General features: G+C 43.9%; 1 protein-coding gene and 1 non-coding gene across 2 annotated transcripts; both read left to right on the top strand.

Moving 5' to 3' along the window:
* The first annotated feature begins 6661 nt into the window (after positions 1-6661).
* rps20 (ribosomal protein S20) lies at positions 6662-15160 on the top strand. Its single transcript, XM_060823437.1, has 4 exons — positions 6662-6787; positions 9334-9433; positions 10686-10759; positions 14938-15160. The coding sequence occupies exons 1-4, from the start codon at positions 6785-6787 to the stop codon at positions 15118-15120; spliced, it is 360 nt and encodes a 119-aa protein (XP_060679420.1). The 5' UTR covers positions 6662-6784; the 3' UTR covers positions 15121-15160.
* On the top strand, positions 10561-10624 carry LOC132815556 (small nucleolar RNA U54). Its single transcript, XR_009644678.1, has one exon. It is a non-coding gene; the product is annotated as a small nucleolar RNA U54 (small nucleolar RNA).
* Positions 15161-15918: the final 758 nt, after the last annotated feature.

Consider the following 15918-nt stretch of genomic DNA (forward strand, 5'->3'; position numbering starts at 1 on the left):
CTAAGGTCTTTTCCCTGGGGTTGAGTCGTCCAAAACCAGAGGGCACAGGTTTAAGTTGAGAGGGGAAAGATTTAAAAAGGACCTGGAGGCAATCTTTTCATGCAGAGGGTGGTGTGCTTATGGAATGAGCTGCCAAAGGAAGTGGTGGATGCTGGTACAATTACATTTAAAATGCATCTGGATGGGTATATGAATAGCAAGGTTTTAGAGGGGTATGGGCCAAATACTGGCAAATGGAAATAGATTATCTGGTTGGCATGGACAAGTTGGATGAAAGGGTCTTTTTCCATATGTATGTCTCTATGATTGTATGTGATTAGAGCCTGGAATGAACTATGAATGTAGCGAAGGCAGGTTTAATGAATTCAAAGGGAATTTGAATAGTTATTTGAAAAGGAGCTATGTGCAGGTTTAAGGGAAGAACACAGAGAAATGAATGGATGGTGATTTGGAGAGCAGGTGGTGGAATTAATGGCTTCCTTCAGCACTGCAACAATTCTGTGACACTCGTGTTCACTTTTATTACTTGTTTTTATGTCATTGATAAGATCATAAGGTTTCAGATTTTACAGATTCTACAATTATCGAATAAAAGCACATTTTAAGAATCTTGGAATGTTTTATTGCAAAAATACACTTTATTCATAAAAAATCTGTACATACACAAGGTACTAAAACAGTTCTACACCGTCTTTGCAGAGGAAAAAAAAATTGGAATTTGACATTCTTCAGAGCTTCCCTGTAGCTGCAAACAGATTTTCTACTCACGCATTTATTTTGAGGCAACGAGAGAGTCTGACCATTGTGGTTAGCACTGCTGCCTCACTGCGCCAGAGACCCGGGCTCAATTCCCGCCTCAGGTGACTGACTGTGGAGTTTGCACATTCTCCCCATGTCTGCGTGGGTTTCCTCCGGGTGCTCCGGTTTCCTCCCACAGTCCAAAAATATGCAGGTTAGGTGAATTGGCCATGCTAAATTGCCTGTAGTGTTAGGTTAAGGGGTAAATGCAGGGGAATGGGTCTGTGCGGGTTGCGCTTTGGCGTGGTGTAGACTGTTGGGCCGAAGGGCCTGTTTCCACACTGTAAGTAATCGAAAAAAAACTAACTCTCATTGCACTTTGTCAGATGCTATTTTTCCCTCGCTGTGCCTCTAGTGGCAGCTGCACCAAGCTCTAGTGCATTCTTCAGCATATAGCTCTGGAGTGCACCAGTCTGCAACACTCAGTCGAAGTTAATTCTTTACAGTTGAAGGTCAACAAGTTTTGGGCAGACCAAAGGCAGAATTTCACAGAGTTGATGCACTGCCAGGCGCAAGCCAATGTTTCTCTCTGTGTGCACCCTGGAGAACTAATGTGTAGAGTCATTTGTGTTGGAGCTGCTTGGTACAAACCTCATTGTTTCTTTAAAACCACTCCATATCTCTCCAGATGTTCTTTGAAAGGGCATATTCCAGAAGGAAAAAGTGAGGCCTGTAGATGTTTATGAGATCAGAGTCAAGAGTATGGTGCTGGAAAAGCACAGTAGGTCAGGCAGCATCCGAGGAGCAGCAGAATTGACGTTTCGGGCAAAAGCCCTTCATCAGGAATGAGGCTGACAGCTAAGGGGATGGAGAAATAAATGGGAGGGGATGGCAGTGGGGGAGGGAAGATAGCTGAGAGTGCAATAGATAAATGAAGGTGGGGGTAATGTGATAGGTCAGAGAGGAGAGTGGAGCGAATAGGTGGGAACGAAGACGGGTCATGAGGAAGGTTGGAACTGGGATAAGGTGGTGGGAGGGGAAAGGAGGAAACTTGTGAAAGCCACATTGATGCTGCGTGGTTGGAGGGCCCTGAGGCAGAAGATGAGACGTTCTTCCTCCAGGCGTTGGGTGGTAACGGAGTGGTAGTGTTGGAGGTCCAGGACCTGCATGTCCTTGGCAGAGTGGGAGTGAGAGTTGAACTGTTTGGCCATGGGGCAGTGGTGTTGGTTGTGCGGGTGTCCCGGAGATGTTCCCTGAAGCGCTCTGCAAATGGGCATCTTGTCTCCCCAATGTAGAGGAGACCGCTTCAGGAGCAACCGATACATTAAATGATGTCATGATTTGGAGATGCTGGTGTTGGACTGGGGTGTACAAAGGTAAAAATCACACAACACCAGGTTATAATCCAACAGGTTTAATTGGAAGCCTGATAGCTTTCGGAGCGTCGCTCCTTCATCGGGTGGTGAAGGAGCGTCGCTCCGAAAGCTATTGTGCTTTCAATTAAACATGTTGGATTATAACCTGGTATTGTGTGATTTTTAACATTAAATGATGTGTGGAACTGAAGGTAAAACTCTGATGAATGTGGAAGGCTCCTATGGGGCCTTGGATGAAGGTGGGTGGGGTTGGTGTAGGCGCAGGTTTTGCAATTCCTGTGGTGGCAGGGGAAGGTGGGTTGGTGGGGGGGGCATGGACCTGACAAGGGAGTTGTGGAAGGAATGGTCTTTACGGAAAGCAGATGAGGTGGGGTGGGAAATATATCTCTGGTGGCGGGGTCCGTTCGTAGGTGGCAGAAATGGCGGAGGGTGTACGGAAGTTAGTTGGGATGGAAGGTGAGGACGGGAGGTTCTGTTGTTGTTAGGGTTACAGAGGCTAAAGTTTGAGGACAGTAGGAGGTATTGTCTCCTACTGAGATAAGAGAAGCTCCCACGCACAGCTTCCAAACTCAATTCGGGAACCCACTAGATACCTCCTATCTAAGATTCACAAGCCTGACTGCCCGGCTGACCAATCAACTGCTGCCCCACTAAACTCATACGCTGTCCCATCCCCTCGGTCCAGGAACTCTCCACATACATTCGGGACACCACCCATGCCCTCCATCTCCTCCAAAACGTTCATCTTCCTGGCCCCAATACCTCATCTTCACCATGTCCATGACCATTTCGCTCTCTCCTGTCATCCCTACCATACCCTTCCACTGAAACTCTCATTCATTTGGCTAAACTGGTCCTCACCCTCAATGATTTCTTCTTTGAATCCTCCTACTTCCTCTGGATGAAAGGGGTAACCATGGGCTCCAGCTATGCCTGTCTTTTTGTCAGCTACATGGAACAGTCCATCTTCCACATTTATGCTGCCACCATTCCTCCCCTTTTCCTCCACTACATTAGTGACTGTATTGGTGCCACCTCATGCTCCCATGAGGAGGTTGAACAGTTCATCAACTTCACATTCCACCCCGACCTCAAGTTCACCTGGACCATGTATGACATCACCCTTCCCTTCCTGGATCTCTCCATCTCCACCAACAGTGACTGACTCAACACTGACATCTTCTACAAACCCACCGACTCCCACAGCTACTTGGACTACACCTCCTCCCACCCTGCATCCTGTAAAAATACTATGCCTGATTCCCAAATCCTCGACTTCTGCTGTATCTGCTTCCAGGAGGATTGGTTCCACCACAGAACACACCAGATGGTGTCCTTCCTCAAAGGCTGCAATTTCCCCTACCATGGTTGATGATGCCCTACAGCACATCTCATCCACTTCCCGCACTCTGCCCTTGAACCCCAGCCCTCTAACAGAACAAGGACAGAGACCCCTCGGTCCTCCCCTTCCACCCCAACCAACCTCTGTACGCATTACATCATCCTCCACTATTCCCACCACCTACAAACGGACCCCACCACCTGAGATATATTTCTGTCCCCGTCCTGTCTGCTTTTCATAAGGACCATTTCCTTCCTTGTCAGGTCCACTCCCCCCACCAACCTGCCTTCCCCTTCCAGCACCCTCTAGTGCCACCACAGGAATTGTAAAACCTGCATCCACAGCCAACTCCCACCCCCAGATCACTTTCGTCCAAGGCCCCACAGGTGCTTTCCACATCCACCAGAGTTTTACCAGCACTTCCACATGCCATTTAATGTACTCGTTGCTCCCGATGTGGTCTCCTCTATATTGGGGAGACATGATGCCTACTTGCACAGCGCTTCAGAGAACATCTCCGGAACACCCTCACCAAACAACGCCATCAGCCCGTGTCCAAACACTTCAACTCCTACTCCCACTCCACCAAGGACATGCAGATCCTGGGCCTCTTCCACGATCTTTCCCTAACCACCTGTAGGAAGAACACCTCCTCTTCTGCCTTGGGACCCTCCACCCACACGGCATCAACATGGATTTCACCAGTTTCCTCATTTCCCCTAGCCCCACCTTATCCAATTCCAACCTTCCTCATGATCTGTCCTACATATCCATCTGCATTCCGACCTATTCGCTTCATCCTCCCCTCAGACCTATCACCATTAGCCCCACCTTCACTTACTTATCGCACTCTCAGCTATTCCCTCGACCACCCCCCTTAATCTCTCCACCCCTTGACTCACAACCTCATTCCTGATGAAGGCCTTTGAGGAAATGTTGATTCTCCTGCTTCTCAGATGCTGCCTGATCAGCTGTGTGCACATGAAGGATGTGACAGGAAATGCCTTTCTCACAAACAGCTAGGCTATGTCTTGCTTGTTGGAAATTTCTGGTGATTAGGTATTTTGCCATGTCATTATTGACAGTTTGCTCAGGGAACCATCTGATAGGATTAACACTCTCCTTTTCCTGAAGGTCTCAAGGATTTTATGTGCTCACCCTACCTGATTGATTTGTGGTCAAATGGAAAAATTCACAAGAAAATATGAAGGACAGATGATACAGAATGGTCCAACTATTTGGAGCATTCTGCGGCAATGAGGCCAGATCGATCTTTGCAATACCAGGGCGCCAGGGACAGGTAGAACATCTGGTATGAAGTGACACTTGGTGTTTGTGTATCATGGATTTTATACACAACTTGATGCAACTGCACACAAAATGGAAGATGGCTTGAGTGACAAGTGGTGTAGGCTCATGTAATGCATCACATCTGTGCACGTACAACAGAGCACATCATGCCTGATGACCAGGTTTTGACCTGCAATGGAGAGGGAGCAGTGTTTCCTATCTGTCCAGTTTTTGCCTCATCTGGATGAGATTAGATTACTTACAGTGTGGAATCAGGCCCTTCGGCCCAACAAGTCCACATCGACCCGCTGAAGCTCAACCCACCCATACCCCTACATTTACCCCTTACCTAACACTACGGGCAAGTTTTGGCACACATTCTGCCCCCTCTGAACCATATACACAGCACCTTCAGATAATCTGGTCCAAAGGTGAAGAGGATAGAGGATTGGAAGAGAAGCAGAACTCAGCTACTTCAATCACTTTTAAAGTAATGGTCTTATGTACTGGGATATATAGTTTCCTCATGTTACTGATATCAATGGGTGGAGGATGTCAATGCAAAACTTTGTTTAGCAAATATGAGTTAAGCATTTCAAAAGTTTAATATGAGAGGGAAGTATACAGTAAATGCAAACACTTAGAAGCATTAACATACCAAGGGATCTCAGCATATTGGTCCACAGTTCCGAGAGAGTAGTTGAAGAAGCTATAGGACACATTTTCCCGCATCAGTCACAGAACAGAATATAAAAATCAAGTCGTGTTGCAGTTGTTTTGAACTTCAGTTAGACCACACTTTGGAATATTGTGTAGCTCTGGTTGCCACACTACCAGAAGATTTTGGGCAGGGTACAGAAAAGATTTATCAGAATGCTGGTTGTTTTGAAGGGTATTAGCTATGTGGACAGATTGGGTAAACTTGGTTTATTTCCATTGAATGTTCGAGGGTGAGGGGCGACCCGAAAGAAGTTTACAAAATTGAGAGGCGTGGATAGAATGAACAGGCAAAGTCTTTTTCTCAGGGTAGATATGTTAATTACTAAGGGACACAGGTTTAAGATGAAAGGGGAAAGTTTAAAGGAGATGAGAGGCGATTCTTTTTACATATCGTGCCTGGAAGGAAGCGGTAGAAGTGGATAATAACAGCAATGTTTAAGGGGCACCTATACAGATACAAGGTCGATATGGACTGCGTAGAGGCAAAAGGTTTTTAATTTAGAAGGCATCATATTATCGGTACAGCGTTGATGGGCCTTTTGCTATGCTATACTGTTGTTATGAGAGTGAAGCTCAGTATTGAAAACCGGAACGAGAATGATACTTATCTCTCCAAGATGGCGCCGACAAAGCACACAACGTCCGGCAAGATTGTTTACTCTACATATTTTATTTATTCTTTCTTATTCTTCATTTTCGAAGGCGGAATGATGTCGGTGGCAGTTGTGATTGCTGGAGCCTGGACTTTTAGCGAGCATGTCGCTCGCAGCAGAGCCAGAGTTTTACCCTAAATTTTATAGGCCGGTAGTACCTATTGTATGGGGCCCAGCGTGTATTCAGCAAAAACACACATCAATATCGAAAACTTATTTTATCAGATATTCATAGTAACGTTTGCAAAAGTCCTTATGAGCATCATTGTTCTATAAAATGCAGTATTTGACCCCATATTAGAGAATTCAAGTCAACTACTTCCTCCGCTCTCAAGGCTAGGTTTCAGGGACGTTTGGTCCTCTGACTGTCAGAGGGCGCATCAGGCAATTCTCGGCGTCGGAGCGGATTTCCTCCCGCTCCGTCTCCAAGTCCTGGGTTTTACACTCGGTCGGCTCCGCCCCCTCCAACGAAAACACTCGCCCCACCTTCTGGAAGCCGTCTCAGGCGTAGGCTCAGTATTTAAACGTCGTTGACGTAGCGATGCTTCCTTTTCAGCTGTGATCGTCGGAGTTGGAGGTTGTCGTGGTTGGTGCGCTCCTGACTCACCGCTGTTCGTTCACTTTCAGAATCTTAAGTCGACGGATAAGTTGGTCAGGAGTTTACCATGGTGAGAGTGAGAGTCGCGCAGTGGGCCGTGGACAGGGAGCGAGTGCGCGCAGTAGGCCTGCGGCCTTGGTCATGGTGTTTGCTGTGTCCATGTGCTGCGGCCGCGCTCTAGCTGCCTCTAGCATCGTTGTCTCACTGGATGCCAACTCGCCCTTATTTTCACGGAAAGGCGGAATAACCGTTGATTGAATGAAATGCACCAAATTAAATAATGGGTTGTGTGCTTGCAGTCAAGGCTGTGGATTAAGTATTGGAAATTGGATTGAAACATGACCAGCGCGGATACAAAGGCCTCGTTCCTTGGTTTAAAAAAACAGCCTGAATTTTCAGCAGCTCAGAGCAATCTGTGGCGAGACAATCGCCTTAACCCTACCGTGTTGGGTTCATATTTGGATCATCTTGAATTCCCTGCCTTGCGACTTGATCTGACAGATCTGTCCTATTTAAAACAGCGCGTTTCTTTCATGTTGATTCAGCATCTGCAATTTATCTGACGTTGCTTAATGTTTTTCGCTTTGCTTCAATTTGGATCGTGGCTGTTCCGTTAGTTGGCACGTTTTAACTGAGGTTACAATGTTAAACAATAAGGTCTATATTTACACCTTTTTTTTACACAATCTGCTACTACAAGTAGTTGATTAAAATTTTAGATTTTAGTTGACTAAAATTCAGTTTTTATTGTGTATACTTAAATATCAAAAGAAAGAAGTGTATTGAGGATTCCTCAGGGCGTTACTCATTTTCCAGGTTGGGGGTGGCATGGTGGCTCAGTGGTTAGCACTGCCTCACAGCACCAGGGTTCCAGGTTCAATTTCAGCCATGGGTGATTGTGTGGAGCTTGCACATTCTCCCAGCATCTGCATGGGTTTCCTCCGGGTGCTCCGACATCCTCCCACAATCCAAAGATATGCCGGTGAGGTGGATTGTCCATAGTGTTTGGTGCATCATCGGGAAATGGGTCTGGGTTGGTTGCTCTTCTTAGGGTCGGTGTGGATTGGTTGGACCGAAGGCCCTGTTTGCACACTAGGGAATCTAATCAAAGTTACAGGTGAACTGTTCATTGATTTGTACAGCACAGAAAAGGCTCTTTGGCCCATCATGTCTGAACCAACATAACTCATTAAATTCCAATTTCCTGCACTTGTCCTATATCCGTGAATGTTATGGTATTTGAAATACACATCTAAATGTTTTTAAGATTGTGAGGCTTTTGGCCTCCACTATTTTTCCAGACAGTGCTTTCCACATTCCCACCATCTACTCAATGGGAAATATCCATCATTCTTCCCACCCCCAATCCTGCCCCTTAAAACGATGCCCTCTCATGATTGACCTTTATATCAGCTGCTCTCTCTTCACCCTTTCCATACCTCGGACAACTCCGCCATGCCACCCACTGTCTTCTCTGCCCTTAAAATAATCCAAGTCTATCTAATCTCTCCTTATAGCTCAATTTCTCCATCCAGGCAACATCCTGATGAACATACTCTGCAATCCTCTCTACTCTATTACATCCTTCCTGGAGTGAGGTGATCAGAACTGCACCAGTACTCCAGCTGTGGCCTGACTGATGCTTTGTACAACTCTAATATTACCTCCTTTGGTCTCACATTTCACTCTGACTGATGAAAGCAAAAATCTCATGTGTTGCTTTAACTATCCTATCCACGTGCTCTGACTTCAAGGATCTGTGAATAATTACCACAAGATCCCTCTTCCTCTAAGCTACAGAGTGTCTTGTCATTCATTAAATACTCCCTCATCTTATTTCTTAATCCAAAGTGCATCACCTTATCAGGTACTTATCAGGATTAAGTACCATCTGCCACTGGGTCTGCTCATCTGACCAACCCACGTATATCTTTCTGTAACCTACAATCATCAGCTTTGCTATTTACCATTCTGCAAATTGGCTGAACCTGCCTGCCCTGCTCCCACATTTTCGGCTATACAGAATCCCAGCACTGATCCATGTACGCTGTTGGAGGCACCACTATTTTGTCCTCTTACTAAGCCAGATTTACCTCACCAAGTTTCCCTCACTTAATTTGCTTTCATCATTTCAATCAGACTCCTGTGTGGGACCTTGTCAAAAGCATTGCTAAAATCCATATAAGCTACATCAACTAAATTTCCTTTATCCATACACTTCAAAAAATTCAAATAAGTTTGTTAGATGTAAACTCCCTATGACAAAGCCATGGTGACGATCCCTAATACTACTATCCAAGTAGTATTAATTTGTTTCTTCAGTTTTTGTTTCCCTGTTGTTGACCTGACTCATCAGTCTGTGTAATTTTCCTGGTTCATTTTTACCACCCTGTTTGAAAAGTGGAACTATGTTGGCTAGTCTCCAGTTCTCTCGCAATTTTCTGATGGCTAGAGAGGAAGTAAAAGTTGTTCGTGTCAACAACTTAACTAAACCTTTTGAATTATAATCTTTAATCTGATAGTGACATCAGCAGGTAGTCTATAAACTGGTTTTTTGACTGGTAGAAATATGTAATATCTGAAAACTTCTTAGTTTACACTTTTTCATTTGGATAGGCATTTAAAGATTCTGGCAAAGCACCTGTGGAACAGGAGGTTGCAATTCACCGCATTAGAATTACTTTGACCAGCCGGAATGTAAAGTCACTCGAGAAAGGTAATTTTTTTTGGTTATTTTGGGGAGGAGGGATTCATTTATTAGCCTCTTATTTGACTTTTGTTTACTACTGAAATAATCATCTACAATCACTCGTTAATGAGAATGATTGTCCATTTAGGAAATTGCATGTTGTAGTAGATGCCTTTTGCAAGACACCTTTTCATGTGGGAATGTTGTTGCACACCAGACTCAGTTCTTGACAGAAAGTAGATCTATTTCCAGTGGCAAGGGAGACCATGGCAACTGGATATCTCCCTACCCGCTAGGAGAAAGCAAGGACAGCAGATGCTAGTGTTGGGAGACACAACATGCAACACTGGAGAAGCACTGCCGGTCAGGCAGCATCCGAGGAGCAGGAGAGTCGACATTTTGAACATAAGCTCTTCCTCAGGACGTTCCTGATGAAGAGCTTATGCTCGAAATGTCAATTTTCCAGCTCCTTGGATGCTGCCTGACCAGCTGTGCTTTTCCAGTGCCATACCTTTTCACTTCCATCACCCGAGCTGCTGCAATCTGTCTCCTATTGCAGCTGTTGATATCATATGAGTATTGCTATTGTGGCCTTGTTTTGGATTGCACTTTGCAATATCTGACTGTTGAATGGCCATGCCAGGAGTTGAGAACTCTTGATGACATCACTCTTGAGTTCAGCGGAACTGTCAAATCTGTTGTCTGCAGAAAAGTGGCAGTCCACAAAATGTAGGAATCAGTACATCTGTGGAAATGGGATGGTTTCTTGTAGCAAATGTTTTTGTGGCATCAGCACAACCAATATTCAACGTTACATCCTTTTGTCATGGAGATTCTGTAATTCATTTTGTTTTTATGCATTCTTTAGAATATGTATTTGCAGTTTTGATTGTACAGTAACTTTCTTCTCCATTTAGTTGCATAACGGAGCAATAACTGCACCTTTATTGGCCTACTGGCCTCTGTTTTAAATTTATTACCAACTGCTCTCTTTTGTGACTGGATGAAGTGATAAACTAGCATTGGGGACTACTATCATTGGCATTAAAAGCATGAGTCTTTTTTGAGAAAACTGCCAAACAAGCATCTTCTGTAACATCAGACTAAAGTTGCCTCACTTGGCCTGTCATTGTTCTGACAGAATTGAATTTTGCTGGCAAGGATGATATTATGTAAATGAATCAACATGATTGTTTTGTACGCTATTCTGAGCCAGTTATATTGTAGATGGCAGTTATGTGGTGTCTGCTTTCTTGACTGAAACTTTACTTCTCTCCAGTTTGTGCTGATTTAATTCGTGGTGCTAAAGAGAAGAACTTGAAAGTCAAGGGCCCTGTTCGCATGCCCACCAAGGTAAGCTCATCTGTAGAGGGAGAATAAGTCAGTGGTTTAATGTAACTTTTTTTTTGTGTGGCTTTACATTTCCCACAGAAGTTGTAGGAAAAGAAGAGCTCTGAAGATTTTTTTTGTAAGGGGAGAGATGGGGATGGATTCAATTGCATTGGATGTTGTAGTGACTGCTTATCAGTAGGTCGCTTTTTTTCTTGTGTGGTAGAAAATGATTATGCTTAAGTCTGTAGAAAAGGACTGTACTATAAGATGACACATCAGTGTTCTGTCACCAATCTAGGCTATTATCTGAAACGCAGAACCTTTGTTTTCTCATGGCAACATTAAAAAAGCAGGAGAGTTGTTGCAAATTGTCTAACACTCTCAGCAAGATTGGTGTATAGTTCTCCAGTCGTGTATCTTATAGCTGTACACAGGATTGCACTGTACAGATTATTGCTGACAAACATGCACAATGACCTCACTTGAAAGATTATATATCAAGATGTCTCTCATCCATATTAACTAGGGGTGTTAAATATCTGTTCTTTGTATTGGTTGGATTTAGTAGAGAATTTTAGGAGGGAAAACTGAAACAATGAAGGGCGTTTTTTAAAAATTTGAAACGAGTGTGGCAAGAATGTTAATGGATTGGAGATAATGTCTTTAGAAGCAGGCTGGTAGTTGAACTTACTGAATCTAAGCAATGAACTTTAAGGGTGTGGAGACCTAGATGATTCTACCATGCTACAGGCTATATTGCAATTCATGGGATATGGGGTATTAGTAATCCGGGGACCTGGGTCTGAGAAATGGGTTCATGTCTTACTTTGGAAATCAATGGAATTTTTTCCAGTGTAAATAATCCAGAGGATAAAATTGGTCTTGGTTTTTTTTTAATCAGCATTACTGTCATTGATTTGTTAAAATCCTCTGGGAGAAAGTGAGGACTGCAGATGCTGGAGATCAGAGCTGAAAATGTGTTGCTGGAAAAGCACAGCAGGTCAGGCAGCATCCAAGGAGCAGGAGAATCGACGTTTCGGGCATGAGCCCTTCTTCAGGAATGAGGAAAGTGTGCCAAGCGGGCTAAGATAAAAGGTAGGGAGGAGGGACTTAGTGGAGGGGCGTTGGACATGCGATAGGTGGAAGGAGGTCAAGGTGGGGGTGGAGGCAGAGAGGTCAGGAAGGTGGTGCGGAGTTCGAGGATTGGGACTGAGACAAGGTGGGGGGAGGGGAAATGAGGAAACTGGAGAAGTCTTGAGTTCATCCCTTGTGGTTGGAGGGTTCCTCGGCGGTAAGTTAGGTGCTCTTCCTCCAGCCGTCGTGTTGCTATGGTCTGGCAATGGAGGAGTCCAAGGACCTGCATGTCCTTGGTGGAGTGGGAGGGGGAGTTGAAGTGTTGAGCAACGGGGTTGGGTTAGTTGGTCAGGGTGTCCCAGAGGTGTTCTCTGAAAGTTTCCACAAGCAGACGGCCTGTCTCCCCAATATAAAGGAGGCCACATCGGGTGCAGCGGATGCAGTAAAGGATGTGTGTGGAGGTGCAGGTAATCCTCTGGTTTGCTTTAGCGAAGGAAATCTGTTGTCCTTACCTGGTCTAGTCTACATCACTCCACTCCAGGTCTGTAGCAATGGGGTTGATTACCCTGGGAAATGGCGTGGCCAAGAGTGGTTAGGGATGGACATAAGAGGTAGCTTTGCCAATGTGTGTGGCTCATCAAAAAAGCATTGCATGAAAATGGTGTAGGTGTGGGAATAGTGATTTTGGCAGGTTATTTCATCAGAATGCACTTGTACAGGACTTGTTAGGCACTGTTAGGCAGGTTTGGCACTGTTGGTAAATTGCCTAAAGTGATTTAACCAGTATGATACCCTTCTCTAGTCAAGGTTGTTTGCCTAGGATTTACCATTTTTGATCTGAGTGAGGGATGTCTTGAGTAGAATTGCCCAAGTTTTACTGCATAATCAATTTTATGTAGACTAGATTCCCTACGGCGTGGAACCAGGCCCTTCGGCCCAACCAGTCCACACCGACCCTGCGAAGAGTGACCCACCCAGAACAATTTCCCTCTGACTAATGCACCTAACACTATGGGCAATTTAGCATGGCCAATTCTCCTGACCTGCACATCTTTGGACTGTGGGAGGAAACCGGAGTACTTTAAACCCACGCAGCCACGGAGAATGTGCAAACTCCACACAGACTGGAGCCCAAGGCTGGAATCTAACCCGGGTCCCTGGCACTGAGGCAGCAGTGCTAATCACTGAGCTACCATGCGGGCCCTAAACATAACACTTGGATTGAGCAAGGTTAATATTGTCTCTTTCCCAACCCCCCAAAAAAGCCTCGAGGACTGGACTGGGCATATTGCTAAGGAAAACGTCTTTTTAAATTTTGACAAATTTTGTATCCTAGGAGACTGTATACTCTTGGCCATTAGGGATATGACAGGAATGTGAAGTTCGATGGTTGAGCAATCCCGGTCTGTCTTGTCTTTGTCATAGAGGGTCTGAAAGCCATCAAGTAGTCTTGAAAAGTAATGGAGAAGGTTAATGGTGTGCCATCAGCTAATTATTTGATGGACAATAGCTTCAGTGTTCATTTGTTCAGTGTACTGTTCGATTCTGTAAACCTTAAGACATTAGTGATGTGAAACTATTTTTAGTATTCAGTGTTTTAAGAATTCTTTTGTAGGAAGCAAAGTGACCTGTTATTCAACCATGCCAGCAGAGCTATTTTGAAAGTGCTTTGCAATTTTAAACTGCATTTTCTCCATGTGTTCAGATACCTAGTATAAATTGTCAATAACTGATCTCACTGACATCACAGAAACTAATGCATAGATTGATATTTGCACTCATACATTCAGAAACTAACAGACAGGTACAGATGGATATCTACTTTCTCAGCAGAAACTGATGAGAACATTCCCAAAGCATAAACTAACAGATTCAGATTTATACCAACACTCCCATTTTCAGAGAAACATAAACTGACAACTGACAGTTTGATAACTACACTACACATCCAATCAGGGTGAAAAGACAACGACTGATCATTGTGTAGATGTTGAGCATCTTGTGTAGTGATCCGTATTTTACCTTTATATTGTTACTACTATGCTGAAGTTAATAATTTTATTTGACAGTTGGATAAATTGAGAAATGTAGCTGCAATGAAAAGTTGAATGTCTCCAAAGCATTGTTGGGGGGATATCAACCTGCTGGACCATGAAGCAGGTGAGACATGTATCCAGATTTTATGGACCAAAAGTTGAAATGCTACTCCTGTGCCACAAGCCCCAATACTATGTGTAACACTGCTACCTTAGTGCAGCAGTTGGTGGTAGCCAGAATTGAATATTTAGATTAGACACAAGAGGTACACAAGACACCTATATGTTGCAGCATCCATTTGGAGTCGATGCAGAATTTCAATCGTCCTTGTTGGCTATCCCTCAATTGATTTAGCATTTACTTAGCTGAGAATCTGTCATGGTTGAAAATCCTTTTTTTGACATGCTCATTGCTCTTTCGCCAATAATCTCATTGACATGAATGAATTGGCTGAATTTACCAGATTACTGCAAATTACATACACCTACCTGTAATTACTACAATTGTCTGGACCGTGCTTAAATGAAAGAAAATTTAGTGAGTAGTAAAGTCAGATTTTTGTGTGCATTTAAATATCTAGCAGTAACTGAGGGAATCTAACCTTCATTGAGGGTTGCACGGTGGCTCAGTGGTTAGTGCTGCTGCTACCTCTGTGCTAGGGACCCAGGATCGATTGCAACCGCTGGTGACTGTGTGTAGTTTGAATGTGTGGGTTTACTCCAGGTGCTCTGGTTTCCTCCCACAGTCTAAAGATGTGCATGTTAGGTGAAGAGGCGGTGCTAAATTGTCCATAGTGGTCAGGGATTTGTAGGTTAGGTGCATTAGTCAGGGATAAATATAGGGTTGGGGAATGGGTGTGGGTGGATTACTGTTTGGCCGGTTGGTATGGACTTGTTGGGCCAAATGGCCTGTTTCCACATTGTAGGGATCCAGTGGTCTGTTCTTTCTGATAATCATTTGCGCTTGTTTGCAGCATATTTTCTTTCTGCCTCAAGAGTTACATTGTGTTCTTTCATCAGGCGAAAATTCAATGTTAACTGCTGAAACATAGATAAATCATTGCATTGTGTATTTGTACTTTATTCCAGACTCTGCGGATCACAACAAGAAAAACCCCTTGTGGTGAAGGTTCTAAAACCTGGGATCGCTTCCAAATGAGGATCCACAAACGTCTAATTGATTTACACAGTCCATCTGAAATCGTGAAACAAATTACCTCCATCAGTATTGAGCCTGGTGTTGAAGTAGAGGTTACAATTGCTGATGCTTGAATGTCTATGGAAAACGCAAAATAAAATACATTCTAAATCCTTTGGTGCTTTTTCATAATCTAATTAACATAACTTGAATTCCAATATTCTAGTAAAGGTGGTTAGCAAAAGATGAATATTGCTAGCAAAATTATGAAAGGCTTTTGGTAAATCCAGTTGATTTGAGATGTTAAGTATGGGATGTGAGTATCATTAGACTGGTTATGTATTACCCCTTCTGAATTACCCTTAGTGTTCTACTGTCTTGAACTGATGAACTGTAATTAGGGAGAGTTTCAGAATTCTCGCCCTGTTACAGTGGAATGATTGCTTAAAGTCTAGTTTGGCTTGGAGGTGGTGTTCCCATGTGTTTGCTGCTGTTGAGTTGGTATGGGAAGTACTGCATAGCACGTTGTAGATGGTAAACAATGTCAATGAACATCAGTGGAGAAGAAATGAATTGAAAATTGAAACCTAGAGGGAAGGTGGCTGGGATTGGGACTTGAGTTGTACTAGCAGAGCTGGCGCAGATGAGAGGCTTCCTTCAGTATTGTAACTATCCTGGTTGTAATGCTTGATGTAAACTGAAGTTTCATTTGTGACTTTCTCCTAGTTTGAGAAATTAATATGTTTAATCATGCAATTGCCAAACGTCATTGCATTACAAAGTTTTTATAATTTAAAACCTCATAAGTACGTAGTGTTGGAGATGGAGGGTTGATGTTAGAGACTTTTAAAATTGAGACATGGATAGGATGAACAGCCAAGGTCTTTTTCCTAGGGTGAGGGAACCCAACACTACAGGGCTTAGGTTTAAGT

This window comes from Hemiscyllium ocellatum, chromosome 4 (assembly GCF_020745735.1).
Source record: "Hemiscyllium ocellatum isolate sHemOce1 chromosome 4, sHemOce1.pat.X.cur, whole genome shotgun sequence".
Taxonomy (NCBI): domain Eukaryota; kingdom Metazoa; phylum Chordata; class Chondrichthyes; order Orectolobiformes; family Hemiscylliidae; genus Hemiscyllium; species Hemiscyllium ocellatum.

Bases quoted from the DNA above. Each gene is read 5' to 3' on its own strand.
- rps20 (XM_060823437.1), top strand. The intron at 9,434-10,685 runs GTAATTTTTTTT...ACTTCTCTCCAG, and splicing joins TGTAAAGTCACTCGAGAAAG to TTTGTGCTGATTTAATTCGT. The intron at 10,760-14,937 runs GTAAGCTCATCT...ACTTTATTCCAG, and splicing joins CTGTTCGCATGCCCACCAAG to ACTCTGCGGATCACAACAAG.